Below are 19,405 nucleotides of genomic sequence, written 5' to 3' on the forward strand. Positions count from 1 at the left end.
AATATAGGCAAGAAATCAAGATCAATGATTTTTAAAGCCTTAAGCTTCAACCTAGAGTTGTACCATGATCCTTCTCCCCCTTATTCATAATGGTTTAAGTATTTTGCAGATAGTCCAGAAATAAGCACACTATAAGCATCTGAGTAACATCTTAAGCTCTGTTGAAGGTATCAGGAGGCCAAGGTAGATCCCCACAGTGTTGAGTAGGAGCCAAGCCCCCACAGTACAAGTTAGACCAACATGAGGACATGGCTGTGAGAAGGGAAGGAGCAAGAGGAAGAACTTACCTTTGCCTCCTGATTTGACACGTATCATAGCTGACATGACATCTGTGTTATACATCTGCAGTGTCACAGTTGAGACCTTATCAGTGCTTGTCCTGAGACCTCAAAAAACCTCAATGCACTCTGCTTGAAAGCTGAATTAACCTTTTCAGAGGAGTTTTGTGAGGGTGAAGGAAACCCTGTGTGGTCCCTCACCCCTCTCTCCCCCCTACAACCTCAGCTCTAAGCTACACAATGCTCAGCAAGGCTCTGCAGGGATGATGGCAGAAATAGGAAGGAGTAGTGTAGGAGGCAAATGCTGGAGCTGCAAAGGCACCAGAACTCTTTCTCGGGGCTGACAAGAAGGGTGACAGCATATAGCTCATGGAGGACATTGTCTGCAGGTCATAATTGAAGTAATGTTGAAACTGAAGATCCACATGCTCTGCTGTCTCAGAGCATCCTGGTTATTAACTCTCAAGTGAATGTGAAACACTCATTTTTGTTGCATAGCAATTTGTGCTGTCATGGCATGAGTGTAAATCAGTACACACAGCTCAAGGCAAAGGCTATCAGGGACAGATGCTCAAAGCCACCTGAAGATAGAGGTGAGCTGATGATGTTAACCGCAAGAAAAGTTTTATATTTTCAAAATTTGCACACTTTTACAAGGCAATATCTGAGAAGTTTAAGACTGAGGAGAGAAGAGTGGAGTTGACTTGCAACCTTAAGCACTGTGTTTCTTAACATATTCTCCTAAGCACTATTTTTAGGAGCATATTGGAGCACAAGAACATTTTTCAGATTAAACAGAAAGCATAATCGTGGAATGTCACTGGCCTTGCTGACTTTCCACTTGAAAAATGTCAAAGAATGTTTTGGTGTTATTTCCATTGCTATTTCTTTTCTTGGCCCTTTTGAATCACTAAATCATAATGTATGCACCAAATCCAAATCTGAAAATCTTCTTCCTCCCATATTTGCATCTAATCAGGATTTTTTATTGTAATCATATTTTTATCTAATCATATTTTTATGGTAAACTTGTTATTTTAAGTACTTTAACAAAGTGTGCATCATTCCTACTACCTAGTTTGTACCTTAACAGTTCTATGAGCTCTCATCTGGTTTCTAATTCCAATGTGTGTGTATGTTCAGTGCAGATGCCTGGGGATTGTAATATTGCTGAAGAAGCTATTTAAACTCCCGGTTATCCCGACTCAGAAGACCCTAACTTGTGGGATTAGCATGCTCTAAACAACTAATAGATTGTATTACCTGGACATTTGCCTTTACTGAATGCTAAAGAGCTTGCATGCAAGACAGTCTTACAAGCACAGTTCAGCTTCAGAGGAGGTGGTTCTTCAGAAATATAGCTGTTTTGCTTACATGTGTTATTTCCTGAATAACTACTGAAAGTAGAGAAAAGTATCAGCATCACAGGTCTTTTTATAAATGCAGAGAATTACGCAGGAAAAAATGGAAATTTGTGGCTTATAGGGGTATGCTTTCAAAGCTGATTTCCTTGGTAAATCTGCCCCTGTTTAATTTTAATGTCAACTGTGACAAGCCCATGCTTCAGCAGAGCAAGAATCCTTGGCATGGTTAATGGTTTAGTGAATAGGTTTTAGTGGTCATTGTAAGTGTAAGCCTCTCTTTTACTCTTATCCTTCTCCCTTCCTTAGCCCCACTCATAACATTCATGGAAATTGTTTTTGTATAATGGCATCCTCAGGGAAAAGGTCAGAAGATAATGAGAAGATCTGGCAAAGTTACAAACTAAGATACGCAGAGGTTCCCAAGGGGATTCAGTCTGCAGCACTGCCAGAGAGATAGTGCGATAAATGCTTCACTGATTACTGACTCATATGACTCAGTGGGGAATCAGACTTGTTTTTCTCTCTTTTTTTATTGGTAAAATGAAGTTCTCAGCCAGGACATTAGTTACAAGGTAGGAGGGATGCTAGAGCTATTGAGGCAGACCTGGGGCACAGGCAACCTCCCAAAGATAGGGAGGTAACATTAAGCCTTTGTGTGTTGCACAAGCTAAAGGTAAACTATGCACAAGCCAGAGATGTATTTGGTGAGGACCTGAGAGCCTTGGCCACCCGCAGCTCTGAGTGTATACTGGGCATTTGGGAGTCTGCCATGCTGCATGTACTGCACTTGTAGGGATGGGACTTGGCACTATGGAGACACATCTATGCTTGCATGTGTATGTGTCAGCAGAGTGTCTAAGGGTCCCTCCTGGTCACTGAAGTCACTGGCACCTAAGTAATTCTGCTCACATCATAGGTTTCATCAATGTTGTCCAGGCATAAGGTATTTAAAATGCTCCCACCTGAGACAGCAGCCCAAGGTGGATGGGATGACACAGGAGAAGCAGCTGGGACATGGGTGGTAGGAGAAATGCTAGAGCATCTGTAACACTAGATGCCTGTTTTATATCCAATTATTCAGGCTTTTACTAGCTGATCTGCTGAAAAATCCCCAACTCCATTGAATACACCGGGGCTTCTTTGCCTGACAGGGGAGGTTGGACACCCAGTGCACATATGGACATCTACATTTAGGACTCAGCCCCAAGATTAATCCACTTCCCTCTCACCTGCCTAGATCTTCATTAGATGCAAGTTCTGCCCTTGGGTCAAAAGAGAAATGCTGAGATCATCTGCCTGGCTAGGAAAATCCAAAAGGATATCAATTTGATGTCTGAGAGCAAGAAGTTGGTTAGCGTTATCCTTGCAATCAAACGAACCCATCTGACTGCATTAACCTGCAGCTCAGTACTGTGCACGGAAACTAAAATGAAATACATGTTATATGGGACCACAGTGCTTTCTTCAAGACTCTGGTTGTAAATATAATAATGACAAATCCTCTGTAGTTTAACAGGAATCTAAGGATAGTAATTGTGCCTTGGATGGTTTTCTTTCATTTGAGTTGGAAGGCATATTTTAGTCTCATACTGATTTATCACGGTTCAATATAAGTACACAGAAAAAAAAAATCAACTTTTAAGTACAATGAGGAAAAAAAAATTTATTAAAGGCAGCAGGAGACAGACACTCTTTAATTAGGTGAACTGCAGGTGAGTGAAAAGTGTTTTTTCTAAAAATGAATTATTGAATGCAAAAAATTGCAGGAGGAAAATAATACATTGGATTTTGACCATTTTTTTAAAAAAATAGATCTTTTGGACTAAATAAGAATTTCAGGCACATGGTGCAGCACTGATACCAGAAAAGTGTGTTTACTATTTAAGAGACATAATTGCAGCGATTGGTCTTAACTCTTAGACATTTCAAGACAATAACCACAGAAATCAGTTTGGAAATGAAGTATGGAGAAAAAGGAAAGATACTGGTCAGAATGAGCTGATTATACAGTTTAGTATTTCATGGCTGAACAAAGCAAGTTCACTGAGAATGACTTACACAGTCCTGATGCTAACAGACCCTCTGGTCAGACAGACAATCTGCAAATAGAGTTGCCTGGAAATTTTCCATATGAATGGCTATTTTTAATGGGAAATTCAACTTTCTGCAGAAAAAATGAGAATTACTCACACTGGGAATATCAAATGGTAATGAGTAGTTTGAACTGCATTGGCCTGAATGGAGCTGACCTAGAATGTTTCATTTCAGTTCAGTTCTTCAGAAGATAACATTGGCTTCCTAGCAGTGAGCGTATTGCTTAATGGTAGGTGTAGTTTAAGGGTCTAGTCCCTTCCATGATCTGGGTTTCCCAAATAATCACAGCAGTTGTGATATCTCTATCAACATATGCATTTCCAAGGAGTTTAATAGACAAAAATAAACATTTTATTATGTGTAAGAATAAATAATTTAATCTCAGAGGTTTTTTAAAAAAATAATATTCGGACAAATCCAGGAGTTGAACCATTATTATCTTCTACAGGGTTAAAAACTGAGATTTGCTCTTTGTGACAAAAGAGCCACCATGATGTTGCCTCTCATCTCCTCATTTAGGTTGGTGTTATTCAGACTCTTCTAAAAAAACATAGCCCTGCAGCCCTAAGTACAGTTCTCTACAGATTTTAGCATACACTTGACTTTTAATAGTATTAAGATGCTTTTAGCAACACAGAGACTGTTACAGCTGGCATGGTTAAGGTGGCCAGCCAGCTATGTAGTCATCGCATCATTGTGATTCATTGCCTAATGCAACGAGCTAGGGGGTTTATTTTTCAGACAAGTTTATAGTCAGGAAAAAACTCTTTATTCAGTCCTGTAGTCCTGCCACAGACATAGCAGTAAGTGATGATTCTGAAGTTATCACTTGGGCTGGAGCTAAGCATAAGCAAACTAGGAAATTATTTAATGAAGCAAAATGTGGGATATTAAAACAGCTGTGATCTCACTGCCCATGTCAAAGACCAGAAAGCCAAGGTGGCTGCTTGCTGCCTTTGAAAGGCCAGAGGGTGCACAGTCCAGCTAGCCCTGGGGTTGAAGAGCAGCAGTGTCCTCAGGGCAGCAGGAAGTTTGGCTCCCCAGGGACCAGCCCTGGGATCTCTGTCCCACTTTTGCTCCTTTATGCCACGGCCAATGCCTCGGCTTGTCCCAACAGCACATCCTACTGGCAAAAGGCAGTTTTGCCTCCACTGATAAGAAACCTTGAGCAAACCTGAACAAAAAGGTCTTTGCTATTGCAGAGGAGCTGTGAAGCAGAACATCCTTAAAATGGAAGTGCACACATAAGTCTCCTTTGCAAACACACTCTGTAGTGTTGCAGCACTTACCTCATTTTGCTGACTTGAAGTGGGATGGTATACAGGCTTTCTTGTTGCAAAGAGCTTACAGCTTTTTGGCTGAGATTGTCCATGGATGATTATTCAGTTGCCCTTGCACAGTCTAAGTAACACTTAAATCCTTTCAGTCATAAATTATATGCTTCTACTTAACAATAGGAGATACCAGCCTCAAATTTTCCTCCCTAAAACCAAATTTAGCAAAGACATGTGCAAATGGGACCCAAAAAAAGAGTTGGTTCAAGCCTCTGAAATAAATCCTTCTCATATCTGAGAACGCAGAGAGATCTGAAGAAGAAAGTATTATCTTTCTTCAGCTATGATAGTCATGGCAATGAATTTTTTTAATTGCTAGTTCATAAAGTCTTTCATAGTACTGTATTCTTCAATAAAATAAATGCTTTAGATGCCAGAGTCCATACTTTATATACAACTCCTGTACTGAAAAGATGTCATTGCCTCTTATTGTGGCCCAGGGAAAATATGCAGATTTTCTGCTGGTACCTCTGCCTAGAGATGCCTTTCGTATGTGTCAGGTCAGCGGATGGGGCTGTGGATTGGTGGATTCACACCAGTGAATGGGTGTGAAGCTTTGACCTTCCCTCCTCCCTGGCTGGCCCCAGTCCACAGCTGACTGTGGTGGGCAGAACAAGAGCATGATCACAGCTGTTTTGCACTCCTACATTTTGGGCCGTTTCCAGAGGTACCACAAATAGACACTTTTGCCATAGTTCATTCAAGTGAATTTGCTTATGTTTCTGTTGCTGAGCAACAGGTATGATCGACTTTGAAATGATCAGGACTGCTCAGTGGAAAAGTTGTAATAGTCCTTTAAAAACAGCTCATGTTAATAGGTAGAGAACATTTTAGACACAAAGTCAGACATGTGAAAGGACTGCATTTAGTAGTCAGAAAGCAAACTGAGAGCAGAAGTTTAAAAAATGATCGTGCTGACATGCCATGAATGCATTTGGCTACACCCTATGCTTTGGGTGTTTATTATGAGTGGAGTGCGGGTGCCTGGATGTGAGTCATCCAGCAAATATTGCAAATAACATGTTCGGTATTTCCAGATTATAGCTCTAAGCAGAAGCATCCTTGGCATACGTACCCACTGAAATGATGAACAGGCACCCATTATAAACCTGAGGATTGAGTTGCAGAAACAGCCCTCTGGTATGCACCTTACTCCTGTACTATTCAGTATATTCCAAACTTGTTTAATTGTTTCTGTAGCATCCTGCAGGGAGCTTAAAATTGTGTATAGAAAAAGAATTTCTAGGTTTGTTCATGACTGTTTGAAGCAGCATGTTATTATATCTGAGAGAATGAAATAATCAGTGACACAGAATTAGTTTCCCTGCCTAGAACAGCATCCCCTTCAAATAGGATGCCAAGAACAGTGGAGCCTCAGAGGGTAGTTATAATAGAGAAGGAAATACTATGAGTATGCTAGACCAAATCCATGCTCTTTATGTCATTTCTGTGTTCTGTCAGGCTTCCTAAAACCTGCTGCACAAATAACTTTGGACAATAATTTTCTCATTATTCAGGTGCCCAATTCTAACTGAAAATGTATTCAGCACCTAACTAGTTTTCCATTTTTACTTGTAGTTCTTGTGCAGCTGTGTGGCTTCTGTCAATAGGAGTAACGGTGATGTTCTGCTGACAGCAACACTAAAAGTCTCCTCTACCACAATGTTGAGGATACTGCAGAAAGACCAGAATGGATTTTAATATGAATTTGAAAAGAGCGTGAATTTGACTGGCTAGCAATGTGAAAAGCTCTTTTAAACATAGCCATCAAGCTGTACCTTAAGAAATGTAGAAATGTCTTTTACAAAGAGGAGACATTAGGGCAGATGAAGTGAATGGGCAGAAAATTCAGGGACAATGAACAAGGCATCATAATAGCAAACTCCTGACATTTAACATCATCATATTCTGTCACTGCTTTTTGACTCAGGCAGTTTTCCAGCTTTCAGGGTTTCAGTGTGCATTCAAGGAATGAACACCTGGACCATTCAAAAAATTACTGTTGGACTGCAGTAGTGGTTGATCAGACACATTTGATGATTGATGGCACAGTGGTCTGTGGTGAACAGCCTTAAGGAGTCACAGACACTTTTTCCCATCACACAGTCTATTGACCTAAGAATTAAGTTTCTCAGCTTCAGTACCAATTCTTACGGACTATGAATTTCATTATACCTGCCAGCAAGGTCATTGGAAAAATCAGACACAAGACTCATTTGCAGCCATTCAACTTGGCCTGTTCAAATGTAGATAAGGTCACCTCCATTAATGAAGTTATGGGAAAATCTCATTTACAACAGCAATTAAAAGTGTTCAGAAGTTTTTATAGCCCTGAGTATGCAAGTTTGTGACAACCCAGGATCCTGCAATTTCTGTCTGTTTCTCTCCTTCATGAAATAAAAGCCAGATGTATGGAAGTTAGCATTGATGAAAGGGACTTTTTAGATAATACTGTGTCATCATTTTATTAAAAGGTCAATAAAAAAATCCCATTAAAAAGATAAGTGAAAAAAATCCTAAGTGCAATCAGCCATTCAATATTCACCCCTCAGCAAGATTCAAAAAGGACATGCATGCTTATTAAGTTTCTTTAATAACCAGTTTCTTCCCCTCCTTGGAAGAAAGTCAATATGCTAACTTTCAGAATTGAGCTGTAGGTCAAATGTTTTGTCTTTTGACTATTAAAGTCTCAGATAGGAAATATTGCTTAAGAGAGAAAATATCACTTAAGAGTTGAGCAAGATGAAATCTGTTTCAAGTGAACAGTTTGAACTGTATAAAATACTTGCATGTATTTGTATAATGTTGGCAATAGAGCTATACTTTTCATATGACTAACTTTGCTGAAGTTAGTACTGGTGAAAGGGGCTTTTACAGCTAAGAAGTCTTAGAAATTATGTGTGCTGATGGGCTATGTCTGATTCTATCTTCCTACTGTACTGTCTCTCCCATGGAGCAGTGAGGATTACAACCTGGAGAAAGTTATTGGGTTTTCCCTCATTTAGCATGGAGGTTCGAGCTTTCTGAGCCATGCTGTCTGGCATGACAGCCACAGAAGAGGAGTAGAGGCAGAAAGCTGGGGAAAAAAAAAAACTATTTCAGGTGTTTAGATGGATTTCTGCCAGCACTGGAGCCAAACGCATAAAGCTTGAGGAGCAGTGACTGCACCATGATGCACAAAAGCTGGGCAAGGAGCTTCAAAGAGGGTTGTTGGTGAGTAGGAAGGTGACAGTGGGAACATGATCAGGAAGAGGGGCTGCACCTGCAGCCAGCTTCAGGAATGCTGCAGCACAGCTACAGCCTTTGGCTTGGGACAAGCCTCCCTAAGGCAGCAGAGCAAGGCCAGCAAGGGCCAGGCACTCCCATCTTCTCCTAGAGCCCAGGTAGGGAGGCTTCATATCCCACTCAGGCTAATTTTTGAGTCCTACAATTTACCAATCAAAAAAAAAAATTACTAAACTCACTAACCGTCTATACTTTTATCTTCCCAGCAATCTTGACACAGAAGAACTCTGCGGTAAGTTTCTTTTGGAGCAAGAACATAATCTATGCCTGCAGCAGCCCTGTGCAAGTGAACATATCATGTGATATTAATTTTTTTGCTGTTTAATGTTTGTAGCTCAAACAAAAAATTATTTCCATTGAAAGAACTCCTGGGAAAATGGAGATGGCTTATAAATCTTTCAGATTGTTGTCATCCATTACACACAGAAATTACTTTGAAAATATTTTTCCTAATCAATAGTTCACATTCTCTAAGCTTGAAGATCTGTTATGATTTAAAGATAAAAAACTTATTTCCCTTTCATATGAGATATTCACTTTCAGAGGTATGAGTGCTTTAGCAATTTTGAGATTATCCTATTAGTACCCCATTAGAGGAAAATTTATTACATCCCTCCAACTTGAAGCAGTAAAAACAGCAGTTTGACAAGTTCTTACTGTCCTTCATCACAAAAGACTCCTGCAAGGCCTGGAATTTTGCTGTTATGCATTTCTGTATCCCATCCTGGGCTGTGAGTCATTTTACCAAAATTTTGTTTCTTCTCAAGCTGATCCTACAGCACCTGATTTAGGAGCACTCCTTGCAGCAGAAAGCAATACACAGAAAATTTCTGCAAGTCCTCTCACTAAATTTTTAAAAAAAACAAAACCTGAAAAACCAAACAGTTATACTTGTCAAAACCAGCCTATTTCTGAGAGAAATATGGTAGCCTGATAAGATTTCTAATGGTCAACAATACTGAAGACATATAAAAGCTGAAAATACTGTAAAATTAAATGCTAGCTCACTTACCCACAAAACAACCCTGACCAAGAACCCACTAAGAGGCACCTTAGCCTGTGGCTTATAAATATATGACAAGAGCCTCAGCTGAAGTGAATTGGGCTGTGACAACTTCTGCTGGTTAAGCATCTGTCCAAAATTGCATAAAGCTGGACAAGGAAGACAGGTGGTTTTGTTCCACAAGGGTTTACTGCTGCTGATGTTGCGCTTACAGATTTACAGGTATGTTTTTATTTACAGGCTTACAGGTTTACTCAGTGCCTGACTTGCTAGCTACCTCAGACTGGCCAGAGGGCTGAGGAGGGTGTCAGCCTGGCACTGGCTCTGTTTTCAGTCTGTTTTGGTTAAATACAGGCTTTTTCAGCTGCCTTTTAAATTTTTCATTGTTTGCCCCTACAGTGTTTTTGATCTATGACTTTAGTACTGAGTTTACACAATACATGTTTAAGCTAGCAATTAGGCAGCTCTTCCTGAGTTATTTTAGTTCTCCTCAGATATGAAGCTTTATTTCCAGGATACTAATTCACAGTACATTTTCATTGTAAATCATTTTATTCAACCTCTCAGCAATATGAAGTTATGTTGCAATGTTTCTGAAGCCTTAAGCTTTCATGACTCCCCTGAGAAGCTCATGCTGATCTCTTAAATGCCTCAAAGTATTGCTATTTATTATTTCAAATGCCTCCTATCTAACCTTGTTCTTCCTGTCTGTCATTTAGTTGTTGTTTTTCATGCTCTTCCAGGTATCTGATGTCTGAATGCCTTGTCTAACACAGTCTCTACCTTTAACATAAATTTCTTCCTTTGTTTTTCACACTTTTTCCTTTCTGTGCCTCCCTCTATTGTATTTTGCCACATCAACCACATGGGAACTTGGGTCATGATTTCCCAGGTTTGCCTCCTCCTGTTGCTATAATCTCTCTGATTTATGCCCCCTGATTTTACATCAGCTCTTTCTGTTAAAATGTCCTTTGCTTTGAGCAGCTACACGAGGTCGTCCTGCAATTTATGTTATTTCCATAATTTTTGTTAAAAGGATTCTGCTTGGATCCTATTTGCTGAAAATATAATTACAGTACCTGGGACTAGAAGCTTATCTGGCCAACTCATGGTCTCTTTGTTTCTCAGACAGAAACAAGTGGCCTCAGCTGACAACAGCCCCCACTTGATCTTACTCCTTTAAGGGCTTTACCAGAATTATTTATTTTTGTATCAATATAGTCAGATTTAGTAGATACACATGAAAACTTTGTTTCTTGCCAGAAACTGTAGACTATTTAACTGAAAATCCAATTTAGGAAGAAAATGCAGATATTTTTAAAATACCTATTTCAGCTGTCAAACTGCTATTTTAAATTTTTGTCAACTTGGCACCTCATTTATTGAAAGAAAATGTTTTGAAACACTGATTCAGTATTTTTAAGTACTACAGGAATGATTTTGAGGGGCAAAAATAAAAAAAAAAATTCAAAATAATCCTTTTAATTGTAACTCTTGTTGATTTTATATATTTAGATAGTTAATAACACCATAATGGAATTCCAACTTGATAAAATTGATATTTAATCAAATACTGATTTTTCAGGTCATTTATGGGTGACATGAGGTTTTTTCTTCTTTTAGAATATTTTTCCCAGCACTTAGGAGAGTATAAAAATGTCCTATCTGTCTTGGAAGACTTAAACATAACTGTACTGAGAGCAATGGACAAAACAAAGAAAGTAAGTAAAAAATGTGAAATTTTATTTACATTATACATTTTGTTTATTTGAGCATATTTTTAATATTTTTTTTTAAATCTAGATGAAGTTACTAATTCATATTTAAGTTTTTCCACATATACATGTTTGTAGCAAAAGTCCAGTAGGAAAAGGCTTGTCACAATGGTTGAGTATCAAAGATGTAAACTTCTTTCTGCAAAGAATTACACTTTGGATATAAGCAAAATTGTTTTGCGAATGATCTGAAGAATGTTCTTCATATCGTCATACCAAAAGAGGGTTCCATTTCCCATGCCAAATGTGCATAAGTAGTATCAGTGTATCAACATTTGAAAATAGTCTGAATTTAAGAAAATAATCCAAGTTTTTGAAGTAGAAAACTTGTTAGTATAAGATGCTAATGAATTAAACTATATTATTGACTACCATTAAATTAGGTAGGCAAGAATCATGGGAGACATACTGTGGACTCGTATTTATGTTATTAAATTGTATTAAATGTAGATTCCAGGATAGTTTAAAAATATTTAAAAGGGCTGTAATATCTCTCCCCATGTTCCCTGTAGCTGAATCCCAGTACTATCATGATTATAAAACTGTCATTTAGGTAGTGGCTGTGCATCCCAACTACTTAGTCCCAAAACATAATTGGCCAATGTAAAACACTTGAAAGTATTTCTGATAGTTAAAAACAGAAGACATAGAAATCTGGGCTGAGTGCAACCTCCTGACCAAGAACAAGATTTCATTTCCATTTCAGGCATTTTAAACAAAAGCAGTATTCAGAGTCTGCAAAGAGGAGGTGCTAGGGCTATTGCCCACCAGTGCAGCAAGGGGACATGCACGCTGGAGGGAGGAGATGTTTCTTAGGACAAGATCGGTTTCTCTGTCCATCTGTCTGACAGGGGATGTAGCCATGCTGCAGGATATGCTAGATGGCTGATCCACTTGGCACTCAATGCATTACAGTCATACCTACTCGTCTGTTCAGACCTGCTCATTCGTTCAGACATCCCAGCTAGATGTCTGATCAGAAGTGCATCAAGACATTGGGTAATTGCTTCTTTTCCCTGGCTAAATATTATGTGCCAGGTGGAACAGTTTCAAAAGGTGAGAGAAAGCACAAACCAGGGAAGGAAGTGAACCTAGATCCTCCAAACCTGTCCCCAGACCTGAACCACAAGATTATTCACTGGAAGCCATCAAGAACAGAAATTTCAGCCAAAATTATTCAGTGAGATCCCATGGGGGGAAAAATCCCTGTATTTTTGAGTCAATCAATGGAGAGATCAATGGGGAGAAAGCTGTGCTTCTCTAGAGAAGCTGTTATTTGTGACATTCACGTGTTTGCAGGAGAGCAGTACTCATACATTTTACATGAACTGCCAAAATAAAAACCTGAAAGTGCAGCTTATTTATTTAGTTTGAGACAGTAAGCTGAATATCTCTCCATTCATGCTGTGCATCTTCCACTCCTGATGAAGTGAATGTGTGCTAACTCACTGCCTCATTGAGCTGACCACTAAAAAGCAACAGATCAGTTTATTGTGGATATGCATATTTTCTAAAAAAATAGCCCTGTGTATAAACTACGGCTAAAGGGCAGAATATGTCATCTGACAACTACTGGAAGTAAATAGAAGATGGCATTTAAGAATTCTTCAGAAGTTAATTACAGGGAGGAGTCCTGGTAGTCTAATCAGAGTTTTAAGAAGTAATCATTGGCCTGACTAGAAAAATGGATAAGAAAGTCTGGAATATTAATAAGTGTTTCATTTGTCTGCTTGAGGAACCCATTTTAAAAATAACCAAACCACAGTTTGTTTGAATTTTATTTTCCTGAGTGGAAATTCAAGCTTAATGAGTTTTCTGTCTTTCAGGAATATTCCAGCTGACTATTCATTAGAGGTGGCAGAACTAGAGCAAGGCTAACACTGGAAAAAACACTTTTAATTCCAATTACTAGAAACAGTGTGTGAACACAGTCAAAGAGCAAATGTGTCTTGAAATATTCTAAAATAGAGCTTTCTGCCAAGGATATGCCCAGCAACTACAGCTTTGTATGGAAATTAAATTCCCAATTCAAAATCGGGATTATTTGCAACAGGAAATCAGTTGTCAGGAAACAGATAGGTTTCACTCATTGGAGTGCAAATATTAAAATTTCCATCTTAAATAGTCCAAGCTTTTATTGAAGTTTATGTTTTAAAATCTCGAATATATCCATCTAAAATCAGAGCTGGGGGTGAAGCAAAAGCTAGTTAGCATATGAGATAGCATGGATAAATGATGTTCCTTACCAGTGACACGCAAGATGTGATGTAGTTCCTAGCTCAAGTTCACTCCCCAGCTCAAAAAAGCAGGTGCTCAGAAATGGGTAATTTGGTTATGAATGGCTACTGGCATGTATCCAGAACAAGGCTTGGGTTTCCTCTCCTAGTGCAAACCAAAACTTTGTCACTGCTCTGCCACTGTAGCCACCTAATCTTTTGAATAGTCACTGAGTAATGGGAGCATTTATTCCTATCTTTTAAGCCACCATCTAGTTGGAAAATTCATATATGGGAAAAAAAACCAAACCAGAATTGAAGACCTACACTTTGAGAGCTATAAAGACATAGTGTATCTACAGTGGCTAGGTCAGTTCCCAGTGACAAAGACCAAATTCTCCTATTATAAACCAAAAGTTAAAAACTGTAAAGATTGAACCTGAACTCCACTCTGCAGAGCATGGGGTTGATTACGGACTTAGTTCTCAGGGTTGCTATGAGCTTTCCATCCCCTCTGACGTTTTGTGGATTGGAGAAGGCTCAGCACCTCTATCAGTCCATACTAAACTTTCCCAGAGTGCATGCCAATTCAGGTCAGCAGCTCATTCAGTCTTAAATATTTTTTGGGGAAAAGGAGCATCTTGGTACCTCATTCATTTTATTTATCCAGTTTAGATTCGGATAAACAATCAGGACTCAGTCCTTCCTATACAAAATCGCTGCTTTCCTACCAATTCAAGTTGCCTTTACTCAGTAGGTACTTTGCGTGAGAGGCAGCTGTGGAATTGGAGCCCTAGAAAAATTGTTCAGTTTCCAAGAAAACTCTGGAGAAGCTGGATGTGTAAGTCTTCAATGAAAAACTGAACAGTGGATCAGCATGTCTGAAAAATCTAAAAACTTAATCTATAAACCCTCCTTATTCCAGATAAAGATAGAACTAGAAATTAAAACCCCCTAATATATGTAGTTTAATAGACTTTTCTTTACTTTTTGGCATATGCTAGTCTAAATTTGATAACACCAAAGTGTGTGGCATTATTTGACTCACAACCAGAAATCCAGTACACAAGTGTGCACCAAGTAGATTTTTCACACTGACTTGTTTTTTTTAATTCACATTCACTTTTGAAAATCACATGCATTAATGAATAAATACCTTGAGTTTTGTTTTCAAATATTCCCAAACTGTTCAGCCTTTAGTTGGAAAGATCCCCCACCAAGAGCAACTGGAGTTTGGCTTGCCTGCAGACTTCTGGATTTGACTCAAGATCAACCAAATTGTCCCCATTACTCCACATTATTTCCATGTGTAAATATTTTGAACCCAACAGATTAGCAGATAACTGACTCCTGCAAGGTAGTTGCAGCATGATTTCTGTGTACTTCATTGCCGTCTGTGGTTTGAAAGGGTTGCCAGCACAGCTTTCTTGAACAGAGCTTTTCTCCAGTCTTCCAGTCCTGTACTATCTGAAAGTGAAAATATTGAGTTATCTGTGGGAATAAATGTTCCAGTGTGTTGGTAGGTTCAAGAAACTTTGAAACCAGCTTTCTTTTCACCATTCTGGGGCCAGATCCCTCCAGCCTAACCAAACTAAATAGCACCTGGGAAGAGAGAAAGCCCTTGGTGATGTAGGAGTGGTCCATGCTCTGTTGCTTGAAGGGAAGGTGCTAAGATAAAAGTGCAGAGATACAGATATAGCAAGGACCATCTTTCAGCAGGGAAAAGACTGAGTTGTATTTGCAATAATATACTTTTAACTTCACAAGACATCTTACCAAAGGATGCTGGGGAAGCTACAGCCCTTCTGTTTTGGTGCTGGTCTCTTGTGTTTTATCCTTACACAAGGAAGGGAAACACTTATCAGGACTTTCAGAGGGACTTGTGGCATTTGATATTTGATAACTTCTCTCCTTAGGATGGAGAGTCTGGATGAGATGCTTCTGCAGGAGTGGTGAGGACAGATCACAGTCATTGGTGTCAGTTGTTTTTCTTGTACCTGCCAGGTTGATATTTTCCTGATCAAAGTACAAGCTGGGATAGTTCTGTTTATCTCATTTCTTCTTCATCTTATAGATAGGAAGCATTAAAAATTAAAGACTTAACAACACTACAGATGTATTTGAAAGCTTGTTTCTTTAAGCCTTTTTCTGACATCTTTTATAACAAAACACATACATATATTTAATTTAAATATTTAATCTTAACATTTTTATTATCCAAATAAACATAAAATTTTCAACAAACTGCATTTTTATTACATTCTGTAGCTTGCAGTCACATATAAACACAATGAAGAGAAACAGTGCAACCTGAAGCACAGAAAATAAAACCTGTCACTGAGTAATGATGTAGATAGGCTAAAATAGACCAGGTTTTTTAGATGCTTGTAATCTTGGTTCTGTCGACCTGTGAATACTGAAAATCAGAAACTTACAGACTAGAGAACATATCTTAAGTTATCACGCCATAAAATTGTTGCTATTCAGTAAGAACAAGTTTTGCTCTATCATTTTTATTTCTGGTATTGCTATAGTTTATTGCAAATGCAACCTGCTTGTGGTGGTATTCTGTACTCAGTAAACTAGCAAAAGCTTATTTAAGCACCAAAAATGTCATTTTCATATGAAATGAAGTCAATAATATATAAGTATTCAAGGGTTTAAACAGACATCTAGTGGTATTTTAGAAAACCTAAGGTATTCAAGGATGTCCAAGATATCTGCACAGGTCTGACAACTAGCACACAGGACCTGTGGGAGACCTAGAGCAGGATGAAACCCCCTTCTAGGGCAGCAGCTTGGTGGGTCTCTGTAGGGCACCAGATTCTAGGTACTTCAATAGCCCTGAGGCCTCTGAAGGGATTTTCCCAGAGGAACTGTCTTACAGAGGAAGAGCTGGCAATGGTTTACCCTGATCTGACAGTGCCCATTTGAAGTTCACTTTTTTTCACCAGCTGAAGAGCATTCACCTCTCCTCATGCCTCCTGCCTTCCCTTTTGCCAACCCCATGAGGTCATTTTCCAGCCAGGATGGGTTTTCCCACTGGCACCCACACAGTGAAGGCTGCTTCCTCGGGAGGGTGGCACTAAGTTGGGTTTTTTTCCTTGCAGATCCAGAGTTTGTGTAGTGTTTGTGGGGGCCATGCTGTGAGCTGTCTCAAAAGTGACTAAGACCACCATACCAGTTGTAAAAGTGATCCAACCTCCAGCAACAAAAAGCTTTTTATCTAAGCTGTTTCTTAGATTACATTGGTTATATTTATTAGATCATATATTTCAAAATAGTGCAATAGATTTTTTTTTTTTTAAAGTAAACTGAAACTGGCTTTTAGAGTTAACAGCACTTATAAGATGAATCTTTGAACCAGTGAGTAAGAGTGGAGCTTGACCCTCTATAACTTTGTGTGAAGCGCAAATCCAACAATATAATGCAACAGCGACCTCCTAGATGGACTTGGGCACGACTTTTGTACAGCCAATAGAAAGCATTTATGAACAGCAAAATGAGAAATTCAAATCTAAAGTAAAGGGAACATCAAAATAACCAAGAAGGACTGTCAAGAACAGTAGGAAATTAGGTAATTGTTTAAACAAATACTGAAGATTCCCTCTTAATCTGTTCTTGTGTCAATTTTCAACATCCTTATTTCATTGTTCTCATTCTATTTCTTTACATCTCATTTCTTCCTCAAAAGTACCGCACAATCTTTCTAGCCAGAAGGTGCTTTGGCTAGACTAGTTATCATGAAGGTTTTCAAAATGGAATCGAGAGAACAATGACCTGACTGCACACTCCTGTAAATACAGAGGGACAGTTCTCCTTTTGGAGGCAATAGCACTGCAGACTTCCATGGAAAAGGATGGCAGACAACACGAAATGAGGGATGGGACACTACAAATTTTCTGCTTTTAAAACTCTAAAGTCTCATGTTCTTCGCTTTGGAGGGGTTTTCTTCCCTCCTTTGTCACTAGTTTATGAATGACGAAAAATGAATTCTCTGTGATGGTTGGGGGCCAGACTTGGTTAGCAAGCAAACAAACACCACTTAATAAGCAGCAGTAACCATGACTCGTTTATACCCAGCATTTAAATATGCAAAACATAAACATACTAAGTTCAGTATGGAAATGAAAGATAATTCTTATTCAATAGAGAAATCAAATTCTGGAACAGCCTTACAAGCATCTGGGGGCAAAAAGCCCTAACTGCTTTTTACATGTTGCTTGCAAAAACATAGAAAGGGGAGTGCCTGGTGTGCAACAGCAAGATGCTGTGTTTGGTGACTGACATGGCATGTCTAATTCTTTGCTCTTGTGAAATCATTCAGTTTTCTGCTTTACTCAAAAAAGCCCCAAAGTTAAGTGAAGTCAAAGAAGACTTGTTATTACTGGAAAACTTCTTGAATAGTCTAAAAATAGGAGCCAGTCAGAGAAGATTATAGGACCTGAAAGAGTAACACAGGGACATGCAATTTAGTTACTGATGCTGCATTTGTAGTAATTATGTAAATCACTGCACTCTGGAGGGTTGATGCTCATTATAGACTAGAATACCTAGATTTTTTTTATTGCATATTTGAGTAATAGTAACAGTAGTGATTATGTAAGTTATATCACAAACAAAATAACTGAAAAAACGCTAGACAAGCATACATCAACAATAAAGCTCCACAACTAACATTCTGTTTGAGCAAAAATGAAGTTTTAAATTTTTGTTTGTTTTCTCAAAATTTGTGTTAAATTGACTGGTATCACTTTTTGCATGGCTAGAATTTATTAAGTTTCCACATAATCTAGTCTTGTTATCTTTGAAATTGCATTTTTTACAAACGCACCTTTAGCAGAATGAATCTAATGAATAGCTGCTGCCGAAGAATAACTTAAGGCAGGTACACTCAGTTTATCCTGATTATTCATTTTCATGCATTGGCTTTGAATCCAGTGAATTTGTTCCTTGCATTCATCACTAAGTTTTTTCAGCCAGTCTAAAATACCATAGTCAGTCTAAATACCATAGTCATAGTCTAAATACCATAGTCCTCTTCCATCTTAATGTTTTAAGATGGACAAAATAACCAGATTCCACTGGAAATGAAAAGCCAGAACAAAAAGGAGCTATACTTCTTTGTATGGAACAATAAAATTAATAAATCTGTTTAGGATGAATATTACACTGGACACTGAAGGCAGACAGATGAAGTTCAAGAGACAAGGAGCAGCAGTGGTATATACTGCAGCATACAATGATTAATAGTACTTAATACTGTAAGCCAACTGACAAAAATACTGCAATGTAATGTATTTCTTAACTGCACAGTTAATTCTTTCTGTATATTTGATTGGTTTAGGCTGTCTTCTAATGACAGTTAACTTTATTGCACTAAATTGGACATATATTGTATCTCCTTCCATTACAGTGAGTAGGGGTTTTGATTCTCATAATTTTTAGAGGTAGTAAAGTATTGATTAAAAGATCATAGATGAAGAAGAGTTTCACAAAGAGTGAGTACATTCTGAATTCCACATCAGAAAACATCCTCAGAATATTTATCATCCAGCTAGTCAAGCAAATTGCACTCAAGATTTGTCCTTCTCACATTAGTGGTGTGTTTTCACATATCTTCAGGTACCTTCAGTGGCTTGGCACCACTTGCATGGATGCCATAAATTATGGACATGGAGGGGAATGAGGATTGAAAGATCTCCTATAAATTCATGCTCTTCACAGAGGAGACAGAGGGAAAGACAGAGCTAGAAAACCAATAAAAGATGTGGCTGCCTACAGATTAGGCATTAGGTGCCCTGCACTGCCAGTGCCCAGCCTCAAGAATATAAAATTGAATGGAGGAAAAAAAAACATCCTACCCTCTAGACAGATGTTGACTATGTTGCAGCAAAAAATGCATGAATTGTTAGCCCAAAAGAAGATTCTTCTAGTAAAAAATAGTTCAATTTTTCATTTAAAAAAAAAAATCAGTAATTTCAAGATTTCATACATATTGTTCATTGAAAGAAATGACAGGTATGGTGCTGCTCCCACCTCCATTTCTCACAGGC

At 38.5% G+C, this 19,405-nt stretch overlaps 1 protein-coding gene across 5 annotated transcripts in view; it reads left to right on the forward strand.

The window, feature by feature from the left end:
* NECAB1 (N-terminal EF-hand calcium binding protein 1) overlaps positions 1-19,405 on the forward strand; it is a 76,491-nt gene that overhangs the window by 29,915 nt on the left and 27,171 nt on the right. For 3 of the 5 annotated variants that reach the window (XM_026843343.1, XM_026843340.1, XM_026843341.1), the window contains one exon: positions 10,982-11,079. In XM_026843343.1, coding sequence (XP_026699144.1) covers positions 10,982-11,079 — 98 coding nt within the window. Of the gene's footprint in view, positions 1-8,561; positions 8,588-10,981; positions 11,080-19,405 lie in introns of all 5 variants that reach the window. The other 2 variants (XM_026843338.1, XM_026843339.1) reach the window with 1 other exon arrangement.

This window comes from Athene cunicularia, assembly GCF_003259725.1.
Source record: "Athene cunicularia isolate RWA chromosome 2 unlocalized genomic scaffold, athCun1 chr2_part1, whole genome shotgun sequence".
NCBI classification, from domain to species: domain Eukaryota; kingdom Metazoa; phylum Chordata; class Aves; order Strigiformes; family Strigidae; genus Athene; species Athene cunicularia.